We start from the raw sequence: 21,087 nt of genomic DNA, 5'->3' as shown, positions 1-21,087 counted from the left end.
CGGCGGCCACCTGCTTCTTTAGGAGCTGTTCCTGGTGGAATTGCTGCGCCGCAACAGCGGCCGCCTGCTGCTGCGCTGCCGCCGCGTAAAACGCCGGCGGAGGCGGAGGCAGAGACATGAACAGATACTGGAGGTACTGCTCGAACGACGGCAGGGCATCCGCCAGGGGCACGGCGGCTGTGGACAGGGGCAGTCCCGGAGGAAGCGGCACACCGGGAGCAGCGGGACCGAGGCAGTTGGGGTTCAGTGTAAGCCCACCACCCGCCACGAGGGCGGGCGGGGCCTCATGTCATTGAGGCTGCCGTGGGCTCGGACTCCTGCTCGACTCGGAGGTTGTCGACAGGGGAGTCGGGGAGCTGGGCGCGGCGGAACTGTCTCCGTAGCTGCCGCAGCTGTTGTCGTCCGTCGGCGACTTGGCTCCGGCCCTGCGGGAGTCGACCATCGACGATGACGAAGACCGGTGATGGTTGCCGGAACCTCCTCCGGCTCCTCCGCCACCTCCGCCTCCCCCCGTCGCCGACGAGCCGGTCTGGTGGTGCGAGCCTCCACCGGAGCCGGGGCCGGAGGTTCCGTTCTTGCTGTGGTGATGGTGGTGGTTTCGGTTAGAGCCAGTGGAACTGGTGCTGCTCGAGCTGCCGTAGCCCTGCTGCGCGAGTTGCTGCTGCTGTTGCATCTGCTGTTGGAGCAGCCTGCGCAAGAATAATAAAAATTCAAGGAATATTGTGAGACAGTGTTTACAGTAAGCTATGAATTATGGTACCGTAATTTGTATTCGCACAAAGGTCGCCTAGCTACTGTAACCGATCTCCTTGCCCACCGGTATATGTGGCCTACCTATAGAGTAAATCATTAACCATGACTAGCAGCGTGTGCGTGAACATACGGGATCGCTCATAAAGTTGCTCCCTTGGAAAAAATGCAGCATAAAGCATTACGTCCATATTAAATTAGAATATAATGGTAAATAAAACAGCCATCACGAAATCAATGTTGACCAAGTTACTCTCGAGGTGTACGCACAGGACATCAAACTTCAGCTGGCCTTTTGCGTGACTTGTCCCTCCTCTCAGCTCACCTTTTTTTTTTTTTTTTTTTTTCTCAGGACAGAAGCTACCCACACCATTTCGCCGTCTCTCAATTCCCACAGAGCAACTGGCCGCCAAGGCATAGCCACCGATTACGCAGATCCCGGCGTCGATAGCGTCCACCGGGCCTTCTGTTGCAGTTTCCGGGTTTTATACGATGGATACACCTGCATCCGCATGGCCATTGAGGATGACTAGCGTCCTCTCGGAGAGCCGGTATGCGTATTTTGAGCCTATCACCGCCGCTCATCTTCGCAATCAGCATGCGACGCGCTGTTGACGCTCGCCGAAGGCAGAAAAGCACCACACAGCCATGGTTGGCACATTCGCCAGAAAATGTTGAGATAAACTGGGACGCATTGTCTAGCACTGAGAGTGTGCTGACTTGGGCATCAGGCATGTAGTAGTGACAAGAATGTTTGCAGCTCCTCCTTTCAGATCTAACGCAGCGAGATTAACCATTCCGTTTTCGTTAAAGCGCATTTGATAAATTGGGCTATTCTTTACAACTTTCATTGTTAAATTTGCTTCTTTTTTCCTGGAAGAGGATAAGAGGAACTTCCGTGAAAGCGGTACCTTTCTTCGAGTCCACAAGCACTCGAGTAGACCCCCCTCCAGATTAGGCTTGTGAAAAATAATAATAACCATACGCGTAAGCATAGAATGACGTAGGCTGAGTACGACATAAGAAGAAAAAAAAGTCTGTCGGCGGCCACGTCGAACTGCAGGCCTTCTTGAAGACAATGCGGCGACAGGAACCTAACAAATGTTAAATTCAACGGTTCGCAAACAAACAGGTTGAAAGGTTTGTTTAGTGAGAGAGACAGTAAAAGTATCTCTCTCATAAGGCCCTTCTTTGTAAAGTAAAATGGACGACGAATATCGGAAGGATGCGCATAGTCCAACCGTCAGTCGCCAATCTTATTACGTTTTGCAATCAAAGCTCAGTGAAAATAGCTCCTCCAAGGTTAATTCTTGACTACGTGGCATCTTTTTTTTATTATTATTTATTGCCTGCTTTAATATAAATACAGTACAACCAGTAAAGAGCATAGGGACGTGCCAAATATGCATTTTCATCGCATCGCTAATTAACACACGCACAAATACGGGGGCCTTGTACATCCCACAGGTAACAAGTTAACAACAGCCAAGAACATTCAGATCAAGAGGCTATAGGTGCCAAACTCTCGACAATATCTCAGGACTGGCTTGAGGCAAAGAGCCAGAGGGAACAATACTTATAACTAGAGCCAATAACTGAGCTACAGCGAATCACATAGCTATATAAACCCAAATTCTAAGCTCAGGGCTCAACTGAAGCTAAAAACTCAGCCACGCACTTAACCATAGTCATAGGTACAGCCAAAGCCAAAGACACAGCTAAAGCCACGGGCTGTTTCTACAAGAGCCAGAGACTCACCCAAAAACCGCACTCTGGTCGGATGCATAAACAGAAGAGCCAAAGAAGGGCATCAACTCATTAACCATATGAGAACCAAGACACGGGAAAAAGCAGAAACTCGGCTAAAATTCAAGCTACAGCCGAAGAATCCGCTATAGTAAGCGGCTCAGGCTAAGCCAATACCCACGTGACGGGCATCTCGGATGCGCAGCACTCAAATCTCTCAAAAACGCAGCGGCGCGGATCTCGAATGTTCTTTCTCTTTCCTCGGCTATACAAAACTCGCGCGCAGCCTACGGGAACACCTATCAAGTGGCATTAATCTTGATTATATCCGGACTAAATTTTCCTGGCCACCCGAATTCGTGGCCGGCTTGAACGTGATGATTCTGGCTCTTTCCTCCACGCGTGCTGTCATCGTCTTGGCTCGCTACCTATGGGCAGCCATTTTTTCTTTTTTTTTCTGTCTAAAATTTTGCCTACTACGCGTAGATGTGCCCGCTGCTCTCCAAGCCCTTCTATATTGTTGCTCAAAAAGAGAAAGAAAACAGAAAAAGAAAGAAGGGAAACTAACACAGGCGAGAGGGTGGGCGGGTCACTCGGACTTCCGGCCGGAAATCCTCTCCAGAGCAACAGCAGTGGCAGCCGCAGAGATTGCCATCAACGGCGACTGCTGACAGCGTGTGCATATGCATACGGCTGCGCCCTGGCGTGTTACGCATTGTACGCGCATTATTCTGTCGCGAATTGTTTGCAGTTGCAGACTCCGTGCACAAACCTTATTGTATCCAGGACGCACGAAGGTTGGAAAACAGTGACCTTACTTTACAACCACCCTCGCTAAAATATACGGTATCTTTCAACTCGCCCTTGCTGCAACAGAATCCGGGCGCTCCCTGTCTTGAGGAATCGAAGTTCAGATGAAATTGTTTTTATTTATAGAAATGCTGTAAACCATGAAGTAGTTGAATTTTCGCACTGTTATAAGCGGGCTTACTTTACTTGGTATATACAGTGTCTAAAATCGCGATAGAAGCAGTTTGAGAGAAGCGTCGCCTGCAGCCTATAAATATCAAATAAAAATGTTCTTATTGCGGGTGTTTTCTTTTACCTGGAGTGTGCATACCTCGGAGTTATGTCTTAGATCCATTATTGTTGTTACATATGTCAACGACTTAGCAGAGGTGGTCACCGGTGATGCATCTGTTAGGTTATTTGCTAATAATTGTGTATGTTCAAAAATATTTTCTGCTTAAGACAACACTTTGCTGCAAAACAACATATTCCTGCAATAGAACTGACGTGTGCCCTCGTTGGTGGTGGTGGCATTATATACAGAAAAAAAGACACTTTCGCGCGCGGCCAAGAAAAAGTAAACAATGATTTTTCATATTTACTCTGTAAAAGTTATATCACGCAAGTTGATAGGTATAAATACCTGGGCGCTACACTGACCGAAAAGCTAAGCCGATAGACGTGTCTGGTATCTGAGTAGCTGCTTCTAAAAAAAAACTAATTATTAAAAAAAATAATAACTGCGTGCTAAGTATACGAATTCTAGCTCCCAATTCATCTTCAAAGTCAGAACTTAAACCCTTATTATGAAAAACAAGATGATTGAAAGCTCTCATTCGACATTAATTCTTATTGCATTCTCATTCAACATTTACGAAACTCAATCACACAGCGACTTTAGAATCGTGTAGAAAACTTGGTCGCCTCCCAATCCTTGTCGACAGTCTCTCCAGACAAATTAAATTGGTTGTCTCAAAATTGCTGCACGTCACTTTTTACGTGTGAGCTCTTTCCAGTCAAGTTATTACCTCGGCAAACGCAATTTTAATCAAATGTCATTCTTTTCGTCAACGAGATGTGTTGGTGGCTTTAACTGGTCAATCATTTTTGTAAGTGAATCAGTTTCAGTTTAGTCGTTCAGTCGTGTCCGACTCTTCGTGACCCTATGGACCATGTCACGCCACGCTTTCCGGTCTCTCACTATCTTCCTAACATCACATAACTTCATCTGCAGTGCCTCGAGGATGCCATCTAACCAACGCGTTCGCTGCCTACTCCTTCTCCGGCGACCCTCAACCTTTCCCAACATCAAATCTTTCTCCAGCGACTCCTCTCTTCTCATCAGATGACCAAAGTAGCTGAGCTTTAACTTTAAAATTTGACCCTCCAATGAGCAGTCAGGGTTTATGGTCGACAATATCGACTGATTTGATCTTCTGGCAGTCCAAGGAACTCTCAAGAGTCTTCGCCAGCACCACAATTCAAACGCGTCAATTCTTCGGCGGTCAGCCTTCTTCACAGTCCAACTCTCGCATCCATACATCACAACTGGAAAGACCATAGCACGAGTTATACGGATCTTGGTTGGCAGACTAATGTCTCTGCTCTTTACTAGGCGGTCAAGGCTAACCATTGCTCTCTTTCCCAGAAGCAGGCGTCTCCTAATTTCATGGCTGCAGTCTCCTTCCGAGGTAATCTTGGAGCCCAAGAACAGAAAATCTGTCACAGCTTCCAATTCTTGTCCATTGATAGCATCGTCATAATGGGAAAAATTGCGCTAAGCTATTTGCGTTAAATCGATGCACTTTTTGTTTGTATTTTGGTATATATGAAAAGGAGCCAGTTTTCTTGGGTCAAAACAATGGATCGCAGTATCTTCAAATAACATGATAAATAAATGTTAAGAAAGAAGTAGCATGTTAACATAAACGGGACCCCTACCAATGAAACCGACTGGCAAGAAAATAATCCAGTTATCTCGGGCGAATGCAAGCAGCCCCTTAAGATATAAGGATAGGGCGTGGAAGAGTATTACTTTCTAATTTATATCAGTCGGTCAACGCCATTGGACGGAGGGTCGCCATTAAGGGACATTTATTGCTTTCTTCTTGAGTTATATCCAACTAGAGTGAATGACTCCACCATCTCCTCTCTCTTTTTCTTAACGTGGCACCCCACCTGCGGACGCTAAATATATCAGATAAATAATAATTACGAAATTAAGGATTCGTAATTGCCCTTTTTGCACACTGGTGTGAATGAAATATATGAAGTGAAGTGGGGAGCACGTCGTAATATTCGAGCGTAAAAGCGCTCCGTTTTGCAAGAGGTCCAATTATTACAGCAGGAAAACTTCCACCGCCGCACCTTTTGTATAATTCTTTTTGGAAAACCTGTATTCAAGGCCTTCAATTTAATTTCACTTTTTCAAGAGCTCAAAGCTTCTAGGTAACTAGAAGTGGCTCCATAAGTCCTCACTTCTTAGCACAAAGACGGCAGCAAACTACAAATATACAAATCCTAAAAACACAGACAGAAGAAAATACATACTGAAGTTACATTCGATTATATTTTAGGGAGTCATCAAGGCAGTTTCAAAATATGCTACAGATTGAAAAAACAAGAGTTATACAGAGCATATCACATAATAAACTGTTTCTTCAGGGATAGACTGCCATAATGTCCTCAACTGACAAGATATATCGGATCTTGCTCCCTGTGCAAGGGAGCTTTCGTTCCACAGGAAGTCCGCACCTATAGCATAGGTCACAAAAGCCAAATTCTCGAGTGTTCGTGTCCTTGGCGACACGCCGACAAAGCTTATTCGGGTTTGAAAGCAGAGTTTTCCGTTTAATGAAGACACCAACGTCGTCGTCGATTAACTCTGGGAAAGAACGAAGTTCTCACTGTAAGAAACCTGAAAGGAGACCAATAAAGGGAAGGCGCCCAGTTACACACGAAGGAACGGCCAAAGAAAAGATAAAGACGAACCGAAGAGCGATCAAGGAGAGCGGTGCGAAAGTTAAAGATTTCAAGTTCGCCCATGCCGGTCAGTACTTTAGCAGCGCCGGCGATCATGTACTCACGGACACGCACACAAGCAAACACACACACGCACATCGTTTCAGCAAACAGAGGCGAGGATCCTCACACGGAATGGGCGGCTCAACAAAGACACCCCTGCTGCCCCCTGGGGGCATTTGCCGCACACTTGTGGAGAGAGACGAAGAGCGTATCGGGGTTACGGCCCTGCTCACAGTGTGCTTCGCTATATTGCGCGCGGCCGGTCGGTCTCGGCAGTCAAGCGTGAAGGCATACATACGTGCGAGCGATGGCCGGTAGCGCCGCCTTCCGAGAATAAAGGGAAACGACCCGGAGCAACGGGGCATTGTCTACGAGCCCCCGAAATGCTAGCCTCACGGGCAGCCACGTGATCCATGCGGCATCCTCGCCTCAGGGTGCGTGGATGTATGACGACCATGCGCTCCCATATGCCGCGGAACGAACGATTGCCTCTGGATTAGGTCGAATGACTCAATCGGGATCCACGAAGTTGAAAGGTGCGAGCTGTACGCGAGGTCCTTTTCCACGATGTATCTTTTAACCTCATCATACTATTGGTGTCCACATGTATACCCTCCGAGGACCATTATAATTGTTTTGTTTTTTTATTCAAATTGATTCAGTGGCTGGGAAGCTTAGATCGCGAATCAGATAGGCTACCCTTGGACAGCGTAGCCGGGTTCGTATACGGCGTGGTTAAACTGGAGGTCTATGTCAGGCGGTCTTCCACATAATTTAATAGCTCGCAACTGCAGGCTAATGAGTATGTGCGAGATAACAAAGGAACAAATTACGGAGTTATCGATTAAGCGAAATATAGTGTTCTCCCCTTTGTCCAGGAAAGCGCGCGCATGTACGGAAACAAATATTCGTATGGCAAATATTCGTAAGCTAAAGTATCCATTTTTTCTTTAACTCTTAAGGCTACCTCCCGTACCACGCTATGAACACGCTGTTCTCAGTACTGTAGTTAAAGACGAAGCTGACAGCGGAGCACGACTAGTCAGTCGCCAGGTAACATTTGGTCGGGCTGACTGCCTCCATCATCCGAGTCTCGAAGCTTCCAAGCACGTTGCCTGGTCAGTTCTTCGGTGGACAGTTAACGGTTCGCACCTGTCAGCGTTGCCAGTCTGCAAAACAGTACCCGAGGGCCCGGTGCACCGCTTTTCTCCTCTTCTTCCACCAACCTCCACCAGACGACACTACGACATTACGACTGTGAGCTCACTGATCTGAGACCGGCTCTGCGACCAAGAACCCCACTGGTGAGCAGCTGGATGTGTCCATGGGCCTACGTCATTGGTTCCTGGTGCCCGTTGGCTTTAGAGGCTTCGCGGACGAGTCATTCGTTCATCTCTGTCAATGGAACGGCTAACCTTCTACCACATTCTTATCGTATATAGTTCTACAATCCTGCCAGACCCATCATGTCATGTGTCTTACCGTCAGTGTCCTTCTTAACACTGACCGAAAAGATCGCTTGCTTATCCCGAGTCTTGTCCCGGACTATAAAAAACCGAGCGAGTAGTGTCGTGGGACTGAACGCTCGTGCTATCATGACATCGGCCATTGAACCATTGCATTCTGTCATCGCGTGTCATATTTGGGCTGGCGGTCACGTAACATCATAAGCGTTGGAATGAACATCAGAGTAAAGGAAACGTTACGGGGGCGCCCAGAGAGCCATATGTGTGAGTGAGAGGCTAAGAGAATTTGTCATGGAAAGCGACCACAAGTGCGTTATAGGAACAATTGGAGGTGATTGAGCGATGAACTCAATTGGTCTAATGATCGACGTTCGTGAGGAGTAAAAGGATGCTGGCGATGAAGGAACGATACTGATGCTTAGCGCCCTTATTTCGCACAGACCTGATCCGGGCTGCAAGGAGAAAAGCTACTGATGAAATATCTGTTATGTTCCGCTCAAACACTACTAATTTATATATTTTTTTATATCAGTGAAACTACTAGACACTACCTGTGCCGTTCCGGGAGCAAAAGTTGACGGGCGTTCAACCAAGCGGAAGCACAAGGCACAGAATGCTACATGCTGAAGAAATATCTTCAAAAAAAAAAAATAATAACACGTGAGGCTTCTACAGACCTCCGTTTAAACACATGATATGACGCCTTCCGATGTTCAGACGAAACTTCAACCAAGTTCCTGCATGGGAAGACCCTAAATGTCAATGTGTCATTTAACGGGTGATTTGACACATTCTAAAGACGAATGATCCCATAAGGAAGTAAAAGGGGGGTTGCATGTAATCTAGTTCACTCCCTTGTTAGGCCACGCCATACTTTCAAAGTTCTGTGGTAGATTTTTCGTGGCTGGAAATACAGAATACCTATGGTCGGCAAAGGAAGCGGACCGCATGTAGTCCTTGTACCACATCCTGCGGTACAAGCGAAGAAGGGATGCAGGTCATTGGTCGGCTAGTAACGAGATAACAAGTTCGAAGAAAAGAAAAACAAGGCGGACTCCAAGAGGTGCCACAGGAAAGATAATTGCAGAAATTTTTGTTCTTCTTGGAAATCTTTTTTTTTATGTTCCTCATTATGAAAACGTTAGAACATTTATTATGTATGAAAATTTTTAAATGAAACTTTTTATGCTTTTTATTACACACTGAGGTGTAAAATGAAATAAGATGTATGGTTGAAAACCACAAAGAAGGTGTGTGTGTGTGTGTGTGTGTGTGTGTGTGTGTGTGTGTGTGTGTGTGTGTGTGTGTGTGTGTGTGTGTGTGTGTGTGTGTGTGTGTGTGTGTGTGTGTGTGTGTGTGTGTGTGTGTGTGTGTGTGTGTGTGTGTGTGTGTGTGTGTGTGTGTGTGTGTGTGTGTGTGTGTGTGTGTGTGTGTGTGTGTGTGTGTGTGTGTGTGTGTGTGTGTGTGTGTGTGTGTGTGTGTGTGTGTGTGTGTGTGTGTGTGTGTGTGTGTGTGTGTGTGTGTGTGTGTGTGTGTGTGTGTGTGTGTGTGTGTGTGTGTGTGTGTGTGTGTGTGTGTGTGCGCGCGTGTGTTGGCTGCTGTTCTCTTGCATTATGTCAAATATTTAGCTTGGAGGAGTCTGTCAATATGTGCCCTGTTTTGAAGGGAATCCGCCTCGCCATCCATTCATTTTTCTCAGTATTCATTTCAGTATCCCGATAGCACGATTCGGAGGTCACAAGGACTACACGGGTTTTGTCACGCTTTAGTAAAGCTTACCGAAAGTGTAATGCATATTCACATATCTATGCCTGTTCAATAATCTGCCAACCAAATGAGTCATTCCAACAAATATTTTTTAGGCTTGTTGCGTTCTGTACAAAATATGCTATATTTTTTTTTTTTTTTTTGTAGATAGAAATGCTCCAGCGCGTTCAAATGAGTAGTTGACGAAACGAGGCACTTTCTTCTGCTTTTGGTTATTCGAAAATTTACTTCGGCTTTCCACGCAACCAGGATGCATTAACATACTTACAGCAGCAAAGACAGAAAAAAAGCCGATATGACATACCACATCACGCACCCTTCGCCAAACTTCGTTCCTTATTACGCTTTCCGTCAGTTCCCCTCCGTTCCAAACTCTTTATTCTTGCCTTCAGTCTAAAGCCGGCGCTTCTCTTAACCTAAATCGCATTACGCTGTTTCCCCTGTGTGTTTAACTTGTTACCTCCCAATCCGCAATCCAATTGCGTACTGCTACAGAGTTGCCAAGAAAGGCAGGTTGCCGCCAGCTTTTCGAATTACGCTTGCAAATCAGGCGCTTACTATGCACTTGCACGGGCATATATCATTCAAGGTTGTGCAGCATGGGCCTGACGCAACAATACGGGACGCGTGGTCTACGGGAAAATGAGTAATAAACGTTTATGAGTGTTAGCACTGTGAACTGATCTCATGAAGCTTAAAAGGGCTCTAAATTTGCATGAACGCATTCATGAAATTCTATTTTTATATAATTTTATCTTAAAATGTTTGTTTCATATCTGCTGGTGAAGACCACTTTCAAAAATCGTTCAGTCCTGTTAGGCGGCCAAAAATAAATTCGGAAATACTGTTAGTCAATGAAATGGCCTAAACGATGAGGCTATAAGGTCAACAGTCACAACTTTTTCTTGCAGCCTACGAATAGAAAACGACGTCGATCGTTTCAATGTGGGTACGTGAGCAGCAGCCTGCGGATGAACTAGATTAGTCGCGTTGTGGTGAGTGTGAAGCGTGTTATATAGGCTGGCCAATAAACACACACACACACACACACACACACACACACACACACACACACACACACACACACACACACACACACACACACACACACACACACACACACACACACACACACACACACACACACACACACACACACACACACACACACACACACACACACACACACACACACACACACACACACACACACACCACACACACACACACACACACACACACACACACACACACACACACACACACACACACACACACACACACACACACACACACACACACCACACACACACACACACACACACACACACACACACACACACACACACACACACACACACACACACACACACACACACACACACACACACACACACACACACACACACACACACACACACACACACACACACACACACACACACACACACACACACACACACACACACACACACACACACACACACACACACACACACACACACACACACACACACACACACACACACACACACACACACACACACACACACACACACACACACACACACACACACACACACACACACACACACACACACACACACACACACACACACACACACACACACACACACACACACACACACACACACACACACACACACACACACACACACACACACACACACACACACACACACACACACACACACACACACACACACACACACACACACACACACACACACACACACACACACACACACACACACACACACACACACACACACACACACACACACACACACACACACACACACACACACACACACACACACACACACACACACACACACACACACACACACACACACACACACACACACACACACACACACACACACACACACACACACACACACACACACACACACACACACACACACACACACACACACACACACACACACACACACACACACACACACACACACACACACACACACACACACACACACACACACACACACACACACACACACACACACACACACACACACACACACACACACACACACACACACACACACACACACACACACACACACACACACACACACACACACACACACACACACACACACACACACACACACACACACACACACACACACACACACACACACACACACACACACACACACACACACACACACACACACACACACACACACACACACACACACACACACACCATCAACTATCTCTGAAACAAATCCTGGAAAATAGTTTGTATCATTTTCTAAATGATTTCGTACACTTTCAGACAACTCAGCGCCGCTATCTTTTTAACATGTAGCTTCTATATGTTTTAGTGTGAACAAAATAAGCACTGACTTTGTTATGGCAAGAGCTCGCGCCTATGCGTAAAAGTGAATTATTCGCCACGTTTGCAACAATACCGATGACGCGTGACAATCCCACTTGGTTCGGCGGTATATACCGCAGCCCCTCTGTCTATATTCGCTTCTCTAACGACGAAGTGGCATGAACAGGTGAAGGCGGTTTCTATAAGAAAGCCGGGCATGACAAGACTCAGTTTCGAACCGTTCGATAAAGCATCATAGCTTAAAGCATTGCTCTAGCTCTAAGTATATATGTGACGAAAAGCACGACTATCTGCACGGATGCAACGAAACCACCTGTCTCTTTGTGCGCCAGGAGAATGCACTCCGCCTAACCCAATTAAAAGCCACGCGGAGCCGAGACGAGTACAGAAAAAAAAATGGGGGGGAGGCTCCGAGTAGACCCGGCTCCATACATCGGCGGATCTCGGATCCGACGCAGCACACACCGTTTAAGAGACTGACACGAAGAATAATATAAACTTGCCAAACGGGAGAATAGAGCCTCCCTCGTGGTAGCGTATAGAATAGTAGTACACCGTGCAGATTTTGCTCCCGACCGCTTAATTTTTGAGTAAACACACCGTCAGCGGTGGCGTGCTGCCGATGATGAGTGTAACGGTGGAGGCAGCGACTGCACCAGCACCAAACCTCTAAATCCCGTTAGCGCGCTGGGAACTGTTAGCCTATATGGTCTACATCCGCACCAACGCAGTGACAGGGAGCAAGCGTCTGAAGAATGTGCCACTAAAGGAAGGGCTGTACACCCCCAAGTGTCCCTTCTGTATGTTATGTGGCTGTTGTACGCCCCCTCCAAGCCGTAACCCCGAACCCGTTGCCCGTCTCATCTGCATTTGTGATGGGTGCGGAAGGGCCCCAATGGGAGCTTTGCCCTCTTTATATTTACCCTGAACTATACAAATTAGTGGCGCTCGTTTTCGTTTTCATCTTTGTCTTCCTTTGAACACCACCGGTGCGCCTATTTCTCCCTTCAAACTACTTTCAAATCAAGAAAAGCGTTTATCACCCACGTTTTAGAGGCTACTGGCCGAAGCTTGCCTGGTATATAGGGTTCATGAAATCTGTCGAAATCATTGAATGACATTCGCAATTGTATGTATGTGCTCATCTAAGATCAACCGGCTTAGAAAAACTAAACCACTAAGGCAGATTCTAAACTCTCTGCCATAACTGAAAAAAAAAAAAAAAAAAGTCTAGCGTGGGAGGTAGTCTGTTTATCCGCACAATAAATCCTCAGCATAGCATTCGTTCTTTAAAAGAATGGATCCAGAATATACTCCCGAGTATATAGAATAAAGATACAGGTATACATATATACTATATATACTGTACGAAAATCTCTCCGGAAGTCTGCTTTGCAAAGGCCCATATAGAAATTCGCTTTGCGAGATATACAGACCTGCATGTATATTATATCCCGGCAATCCCCATGACGCAGTTTCCGCTTCCTTTCGTAACGGAAAGTAGGTGTATATTTACAGGAACGCAGGTGCATTAATAAATGCAGATAATTTCTGAAGAGCGCTGTGTAAGAAGCCAACGTGGCCGTAGAAAACAGTTCACGCTATAGCTCTCTTGAAATGTGCAGTAAACTAGTTTCCCCTCATTTCTTGGCATTACGTTTTGCAAATTAGGCAATACAGAACATAACTTACACAAGCAAGGTTTTGAAACAAAACGCGCAAATCTATCTTTAGTCTTTCATCCAAGGCGTCTAGCAAGTACTGCTGTTTTGTGGCGAATGCAGCCAGGCCTTAAATCGCGACAAAGCGATTTTTTCAACTGATAAACAAATAGTCATCATCATCAGCATCATCATTACCTTCAAGGTATGCTCTTGCAATAAACACTAGCGCGCGTGTTCGGACTGCATTTATAAATCAAAGCGTGAGAAGGAGGAAGCGGTAAACATGTTTTGCAATGGCTGTCATGCTCGAATAAAGAGAGGGAGTCCAATTCAAGGATTACTGAAAGGCAGGAAACAAGCGAGGCTCGTTTGTATGCTGATACCCTCTGATCACTTCCAAAAGATTGCATTTTTGGAGTAATCTGTATTGATTATAGGCTTTAAAATGGCATTCAAGTTTGCGAATGAAACGTGGTAGTAAAGATAGTACATAAAGGTATTTCTGCTCTATACTTCTCTGTATCAGACGTTCTTGCCTTATTGCTGCAATCTACAAAGGATACACCCAACAGGTGTTCACTACTGTTCTGCGCAAGTTTCAAGCAGCAATAGTGTGGTTTTTTAATGCCCTTGTGTGGCCTTACCTTACCTTATGCATGATAAACATGCTGTTAATGGTTATGCCACGCATCTGTGCATCCGTGTATAGTGGCAACTTAACTGTGTGGTGACTTACTTACTTTCGAGCAATTCATTATTGAGACACTTCCCACGTATGGACCGATACTCTCGACTACAGAGTTTGAGCCCCTGGAGTTCGGGTAATATATGAAGCTGATTTAGCTGCATTCTAACAGCACATGTGAGAGTTCACTGTGCATACAGTCAGCGATACTTTACTCGTGTATTACAAAATGAAGTATAGCGATGAAGCACTTTATTTTCTTCCTGTCGTTCAATCATCTTCAGGTCTCTGGAAATCGGATTCTTTGACAACTTGGAAAGCGCGTGGTACTTAGTGGAGAGGGGCGAAGGGGGGGGGGGGGGGGGCATGAATTTTATGGCACATTAGCTATCTAGAGGTTTAGGTAATGTGTTTTAGCATTTCCGCATTCGGCATAGTGTTAGCAATGACGCTTTTTCACGAAACGCGCGGAATGAACGTTATCAAGATACCACAAAAAAAAACAAAAAAAACAACTATAAACCATCTAGGGGCTCTGTCATAATTTGGACAAATTCTGGGAAAGGGCATTTAAACGTTTCCTTCGTACATTTTAAAACAAAACCATGCCAATCAAAATGTTCACACATGCTCCTTCGGAAGGCTAGTAGAATTTTCTTGTTTGCTTTCCTAAACGCATTCCAATCGTTTTCTATATCAGACTTAACTATACTCGCTGTGAGCGCAGGACAAACTTCAGGAACAATCGATTAGTATATTTATCGGAAGTTTAGCCACTTACAGGATGTTTCAGGCAAGACTTTATTACTAATAATGTATAAAAAAACTTTCGACCACGGCAGACATAATATGACGCAAAACTCCGTATGGTCACTCCTGTACCACCGATCATGTAAGTAACACATACAATTCGGCATCTTTAAATAGCTAAGCAGGCACTGCAATAGACTGCCGCTTTCCAATTGCAGAACTTCTGCGAGGCCACTAACGCATGCAGCCGCTTCCACAAGCTCGATGCCATTAGTCTCAAGCATAAAAATCACCGGCTAACGTGCACTTCAACGCGTCGGTTTAACGACACGCCATCCAAACACACAGGAGCGGCCGTACAAACATGTCGGCGTCCACAGAACATCACTTTATTTCGCAGTGGCGGCAAAGCAGCAGTGTCGCATGCCACCTGTCGATGGAGAGGGGAAGAGAAGATGGCTAAACCAGGTGTGGCTGTGTCGAAGCCACAAACGAGGCCAAGTGGCAAAACTAAGCTGTACAAACTCGCACCACACTTCCTCCGTATAACAAAAAGAAGGAATCCAGTGCCTCGAACATTGAGACGCAGGAAAATAGGAGGGAAAGGGGACGGGGGGGGGGGGGGGGGGGGGGGGCTTTTTCGAAATGATGCTGCGCAACAAATTGGTGGCGAGCGATCGGTGTGGTGTGGTTCCACAGCATTTCCGTCGGCGTACTCCCTCCCCCTGTGGAGGTGCGGTGCGCGGGTGAATACCACGCCGCTAACGTCACGGCGAGCGAAAAACAAGACGGGGTGAGGGTGCCGGGAAGTCATTTGTCACCCGCCATGATACCGACATGAGCCATGAATCCAGAGCCGCCGCTGGAGCTCAGTCACGCGCCCCTCTTCAGAGAGCCGAACGCGCCGATGCAAATGAAGATGTTCGCCACCGACTGTATAACATCGTGATTGCGAACGTGCCGCCAACAGGACGCGCACCTTTATTTCGTTGTATGTGATTGCTCTCACTCTATATTGGCGCGAACGCACGGGGCACGAAGCCACGCTCGCGTTTGTACATTAGTGAACGTGCACGCGTGTGGTTTCAGAAGGCGTCCACATGTGACCGCGTGTTTCTTTCTTCGCTGGAAATTACCTATCAAATTGCGTAATGTGAAATTCACGCGGTGGACGAGTACGTTGGCAACGGTGTCACTGCGTGAGATGTGTGTATGGCTCGAAGCTTGTTGTGTCGGACTTCGGATTTTCGTAGCGCAATGTAGGGGTGGCAACTATACGCATCGTAGCTTTTAAAACGCGTGTAACCTTCCTAACAGTCGTGTTTGACCACAATTTCGAAAGGAGTTCTACACGTCGTTACTCGTTCTAGAGATGTGGATGCGTGCATGAAGAGATTCTTCACTTTTCCACAGCTTTTGTTGTAGTGGATGCCTGTAATCGTGGAAATATAATCATCAGCTGCAGTAACGTGAAACGAGATTGCATATGGCCCTCTGTTATATAGGTCAACTGCATGACTTAAGGGATCCACGGTCAGCAAGACATCTTGCTATACTTTATTCCACTTATAGTGCAGTCAAAGATGTGCGGAAATGGGTTCATTACTACGAGCATGCGCTTTTACGGCTAATAAATTAGCCTGTAAAATTGTTGCTCCGTAATATTCCGCTGCTATGCATCTACTCTCACTGTGGCAACTGTTCAGGCCGGCATATATCTTCGCTCGAAGCTCCATTACTGACACCACATACATCACGGAATTTCATGTGCATTTGTTTTCAAGCTTTTCACTGCCTCCTAAAACTGTCAGTAAAGTACATCACTCCCCGTGGTGGCCCGGGTACTTTGGCGTTTGAGTGATGAGCACTACTTTTAGGGGCGACCAAAAATTCGGGGCTTTTAGCAGAGCGGTGACGTTCTAACGTAGACGTATATCGGACTCCGCTCTCACACAGGCGCAGTGGTCGCGATTTCCTCCAGTCCTGTCAATGCTGTGCGCACATGGAGGCGTCCAGTAAACTAGTATACGTCTACGTTAGTACGTCTCCCGCGAGCTAAATCTCTAAATTATTTACATGCACATTCAAAATTAATTACGTTAGTCCGAGGACATCTGTGGAAAAGCGCGCATTCAAACTCGCAAGGGTGCTATGGCCCGTACGTAAAAAAAAAGCTCATTTATCGACGAGTCGCTTGTAGCACCACCAAGTACCGTTTGCAGCCACAGCCAAAATGTTGCTGCGTGACGTCATCGTTAGGAGCACGGCAGAGGAGCGCGATCGCAGCACCAGCACCGAAGAATGTGTGTCGCTGTCAATGGGTGTCGAAGGCATTTTACTTTATTACAAAACTCGACTACTCACGGAAAAATATTTCTTCTTGAAACATATCGCTTTAAGGTGATCAATCAAAAGCATATTTGTTTGATTCCTACTAAGTGGCACGCTGTATACAAGGTTTGATTTGGTTTGTGGGGTTTAACGTCCCAAAGCGACTCTGGCTATGAGAGACGCCGTAGTGGAGGACTCCGGAAATTTCGACCACCTGGTTGCATACAAAGTATGCAAGGTAAACAACATGCATACAAGAAAATATGCATACAAGATACAAGAATATACGCTTTCAGTGATGCCATATATCACGCGCCAGTCAGGCTAAATCGATTCATGCCGCATTTGAGTATTTCAGTCTATATATTTCACACACACGCTTGGTTGAGAAGATATATACATCCATGAGCGCAACAACATCAGTGTGTACGCGGCACACGCGGCCAAAAAGACGCTGTTCAATATCAAAACCAACCGTATCGGCTTTGCACTGGAAGCGTACTTACAGAGCCGATATATACGTACTGTAAACAGTGTTAGGTATGAAAATAAGGGAGACACCTCGTTGTATACTAAACAGATATTGATTTGCATTTACACAAAATGTCTGATTTTACACGGTCTTCTCAAATCAGCTTATTAAAGTTTCAAATACAAGTAGGAGGATGCATTGAACGGTAAGATTTTCAGATATGCAAACACATGTATTCTCCTGCCGTGAAATTACCGGGATTGCGCAAAAAACAGGCCCGCTTTCAGGGCGACCCTGTATCATGCAGTTCTCCTTGAACCAGCTACCAGCAACTCTCTTTCGCAGACCGCTTCCACTGCCACCCACAAGGATATGATTGAGTGTCTTTTCCAGCGGGGGAGGGGGTGGGGGAGGGGGGGGAGGGGGAGGGGGGTATACGGTTCCATGCAGCGCATCGGGTCAGCAGTCACTGCGCTTTCACCGAAAAATGGCGCCCAGAAAACCTGGTACGGTTTTCTGGAAATAAACGGCGACAAAAGAAAGTGCGCGTTTTGTGCGTTTAGGTTTTTGTCGATATGAGCAAGGCACTAGTTCAAAAAAAAAAAACGAAAAAAAAAAGCGTCTTTACTGTTTATATGTGCGTAACGGTAAACTCAAACACTGCCCTTCCCATGTTCTGACAGAAGCTATATATACGCACTTAAATCAAAATTGCATGCATAAACCTGTCACATGGGTGTATCAGTGGCCCTGGTTCCAATAATCGGTCGACGCAAACGCCCTTAAGCTCTGCAACGCAGGAGGTTTGAATAGTCGTCGAGTCAACGGATCAATTTCGAAGGCCTATGAGCGGCGGAAAGATGCATGAATTCTCGAATGAGGAGCGATCGGAGCAACCAGCAGGGGAATGAAATCAGAGCATGTGTAATGGCTGATAGCTCATGGATCCTTAGAATATAAGTCTTATTCTGCAGAAAAGAAAAAAAAAAAGAAAGGCCAGGCGTCAAAACGTTTCAGCAACCGCAAAACCGTTGTTGCCATCAATGCAAAAAGCAGGCAAAGCAACTTCGTCAGAAGTACTTGAACGCTATATGTTGGTTCTCCAAAACAATCATCATTCATTTCAAGGAAGGTTAGCATTAGAGCAAGGAGTGAACACCGTGTTTTTAACCTTTTTGGATAAACTTCTAGGTTATATTGTTTATTGATTGCATACCTAAAAAATTATTGGCGGCGACTGTGCCGCTGCTACACATTTGGGAGAGGTGGTGTAACCTCTCGATAGCGATCGAGTTTAAAGACTTTCGCGTATATGGTGTTTCGGGAGGGAATTAGTATCAGTCTTTCATCGCACGGGAATACGAATCGAGAAAAGCAAACGATAGTGACAACACAAGCCAAAAGTAAAGCTCCTTATAAGCGCCGGGGAGAGAGAGTGAATCGTTCTATCTTCGACTAGCTTCTCTGTGTCTTCAACACAAAAGGCGCCATGAAGAGGACGCAGAAAAGACAAAATAAAAAAAAATTATCCAAAGCGGTAGAACGATCCCCTCTGAGCAACGGAGTATACGGCCGCGGTTTCTTTAGTCTCGGTTTCAAAGCGCAGTCAGCAGCCACACTGGGAAAAGCAATTAAAGAAACATGATGCAGACTAGTTTTCTGTCGACTCGAATGAAAAATGGTGCGAGAAGCCAGTGCAGGAGAAAATAACATACGAAATGTGTCCACCAAACGAGACGCCTCGGGGGAAATGCGATGACCGGTTCTCCTGGTCTTGGTTTCAAATCGCGATCCGCATTACACGGCAATGTATAGGTCGTGATACAGGAACTAGAAGAGAAAAAGCAAAATTTACAGCTCGTTACGAGGCGTGCAAGTCCCATCGTTCTTGTTGGACGCGTCTCTTTCCAATGGCTCGGTGAGAAGACGATGATACTGGCGCCCTCCCACAGTGCCATGATATATGCTCGCGAGCAGGCGCGATGTGACGCCGGCAATTGGCGCAAGAACTCTGGAGTGAGAAGCAGCTGGAGGTATAACCTCTATATGCGAACAGAACACACGAAACGTGTCGGCGCGTACACATATATATGTGCCGTTTACCTGCCGCAGGTATGGGAAAACAAATCGTCCGCATCCTGTCTCTGCCGTAATAGAGTTGCCCGGCCCGAGGCGTACGTGTAGCAGAGATCCGCAAAGCAAAAAGACATCCAAACTGGTGCGTTGGTCCTCCCTTCGTGCATTTATCCGGGTGGGAAGGAGTGCGGGGGAGTAGGAGGGGGAGGGGGGGGGGGGGGCGAAGGGGCGAAAGTAAGGGACAGGATGTGCTAGGTAGGACCTGTACAGAGTCAAGTATCGACCGTTTGAAAGACAAGTGAAGCCGCTATCTCTGATTGTACATGGACATATAGGCGTATTCACTACTGTGAAGCAACGCACTATGACAAAGGGCTATGGTGTGACTACAAAGGGCACGTATGCGAAACATTGATAACCGATGAGTTCTTGTGATAAGGAAGGGATTCCAAACAAAGACAAGTGCACATAGCAGAGGAGACGGAAATTATGCATAGGCAGGTGAAGGGGATCTAGAAATTTGAAGTGATAAGAAACCGCATTTGGAATAGGACAGCATTATTAATCCATGCGATATGGGGGAAGCCTTTGCACAGCGTTGGTCGTATTCAGGCTCATTACGACGGTCATTATTACGTTGATTATTATCAGGCTGGCGGAAGCGGTAGTGCACACTATAGTACTCAATTTTATGATCAAGCCTTGTCAAGCCGGAGCAGCTTTATAATTCATGAAGCTTGTACTACTCGCTTTCAGCAGAAGTCTATGTTTATTGTTATTGCTGTTGTTGTTGTTGTTGATGATGATGATTCTTATCTCTACGTCCCAAGAAGGACGAAGTACACTCTCTGTAAGGCCATTGTAGTGTCCACGCGACAAACCTTTACAGAGCTCTCGGACTTCGGGCCTGGAATGTCCACAACAGTGCGCAATATTCCCGCCTCTATTCATGCTCAAAGCGTCAAGGTCTCTTGGCACATTACGTATTCGACACTTGTGTTAACTTTTCTCGTTACAGTCGTAACAATGTTTCGTCGCTAATACGGAGACGCGAGAAAGCGAAATAAGGCGTGGTCTCCTGGCGTGGTCTGCAGGCTATAATCGACTCGATTCGGCTTTCTGGACGGCTACAAAACGTCCTCGAAAGCGGCTTCCCAGTGATGGATCTCTTCTCA

At 46.2% G+C, this 21,087-nt stretch overlaps 1 protein-coding gene across 1 annotated transcript in view; it reads right to left on the bottom strand.

Annotated features, from left to right (window-relative positions):
- Positions 1-289: 289 nt before the first annotated feature.
- LOC146175654 (homeobox protein SIX6-like) overlaps positions 290-21,087 on the bottom strand; it is a 76,554-nt gene continuing 55,756 nt past the window's right edge. The window contains exon 2 of the mRNA XM_084580823.1: positions 290-689. Within this exon, the coding sequence (XP_084436949.1) occupies positions 290-689 (400 nt within the window). The remainder of the gene's footprint in view (positions 690-21,087) is intronic.

Source organism: Amblyomma maculatum, chromosome 10 (genome assembly GCF_055883805.1).
Source record: "Amblyomma maculatum isolate TAMU_Amacu chromosome 10, ASM5588380v1, whole genome shotgun sequence".
In the NCBI taxonomy this organism is placed as follows: domain Eukaryota; kingdom Metazoa; phylum Arthropoda; class Arachnida; order Ixodida; family Ixodidae; genus Amblyomma; species Amblyomma maculatum.
Note: the sequence above shows the minus strand (reverse complement) of the source record. Positions and strands in the feature narration are given on the sequence as shown.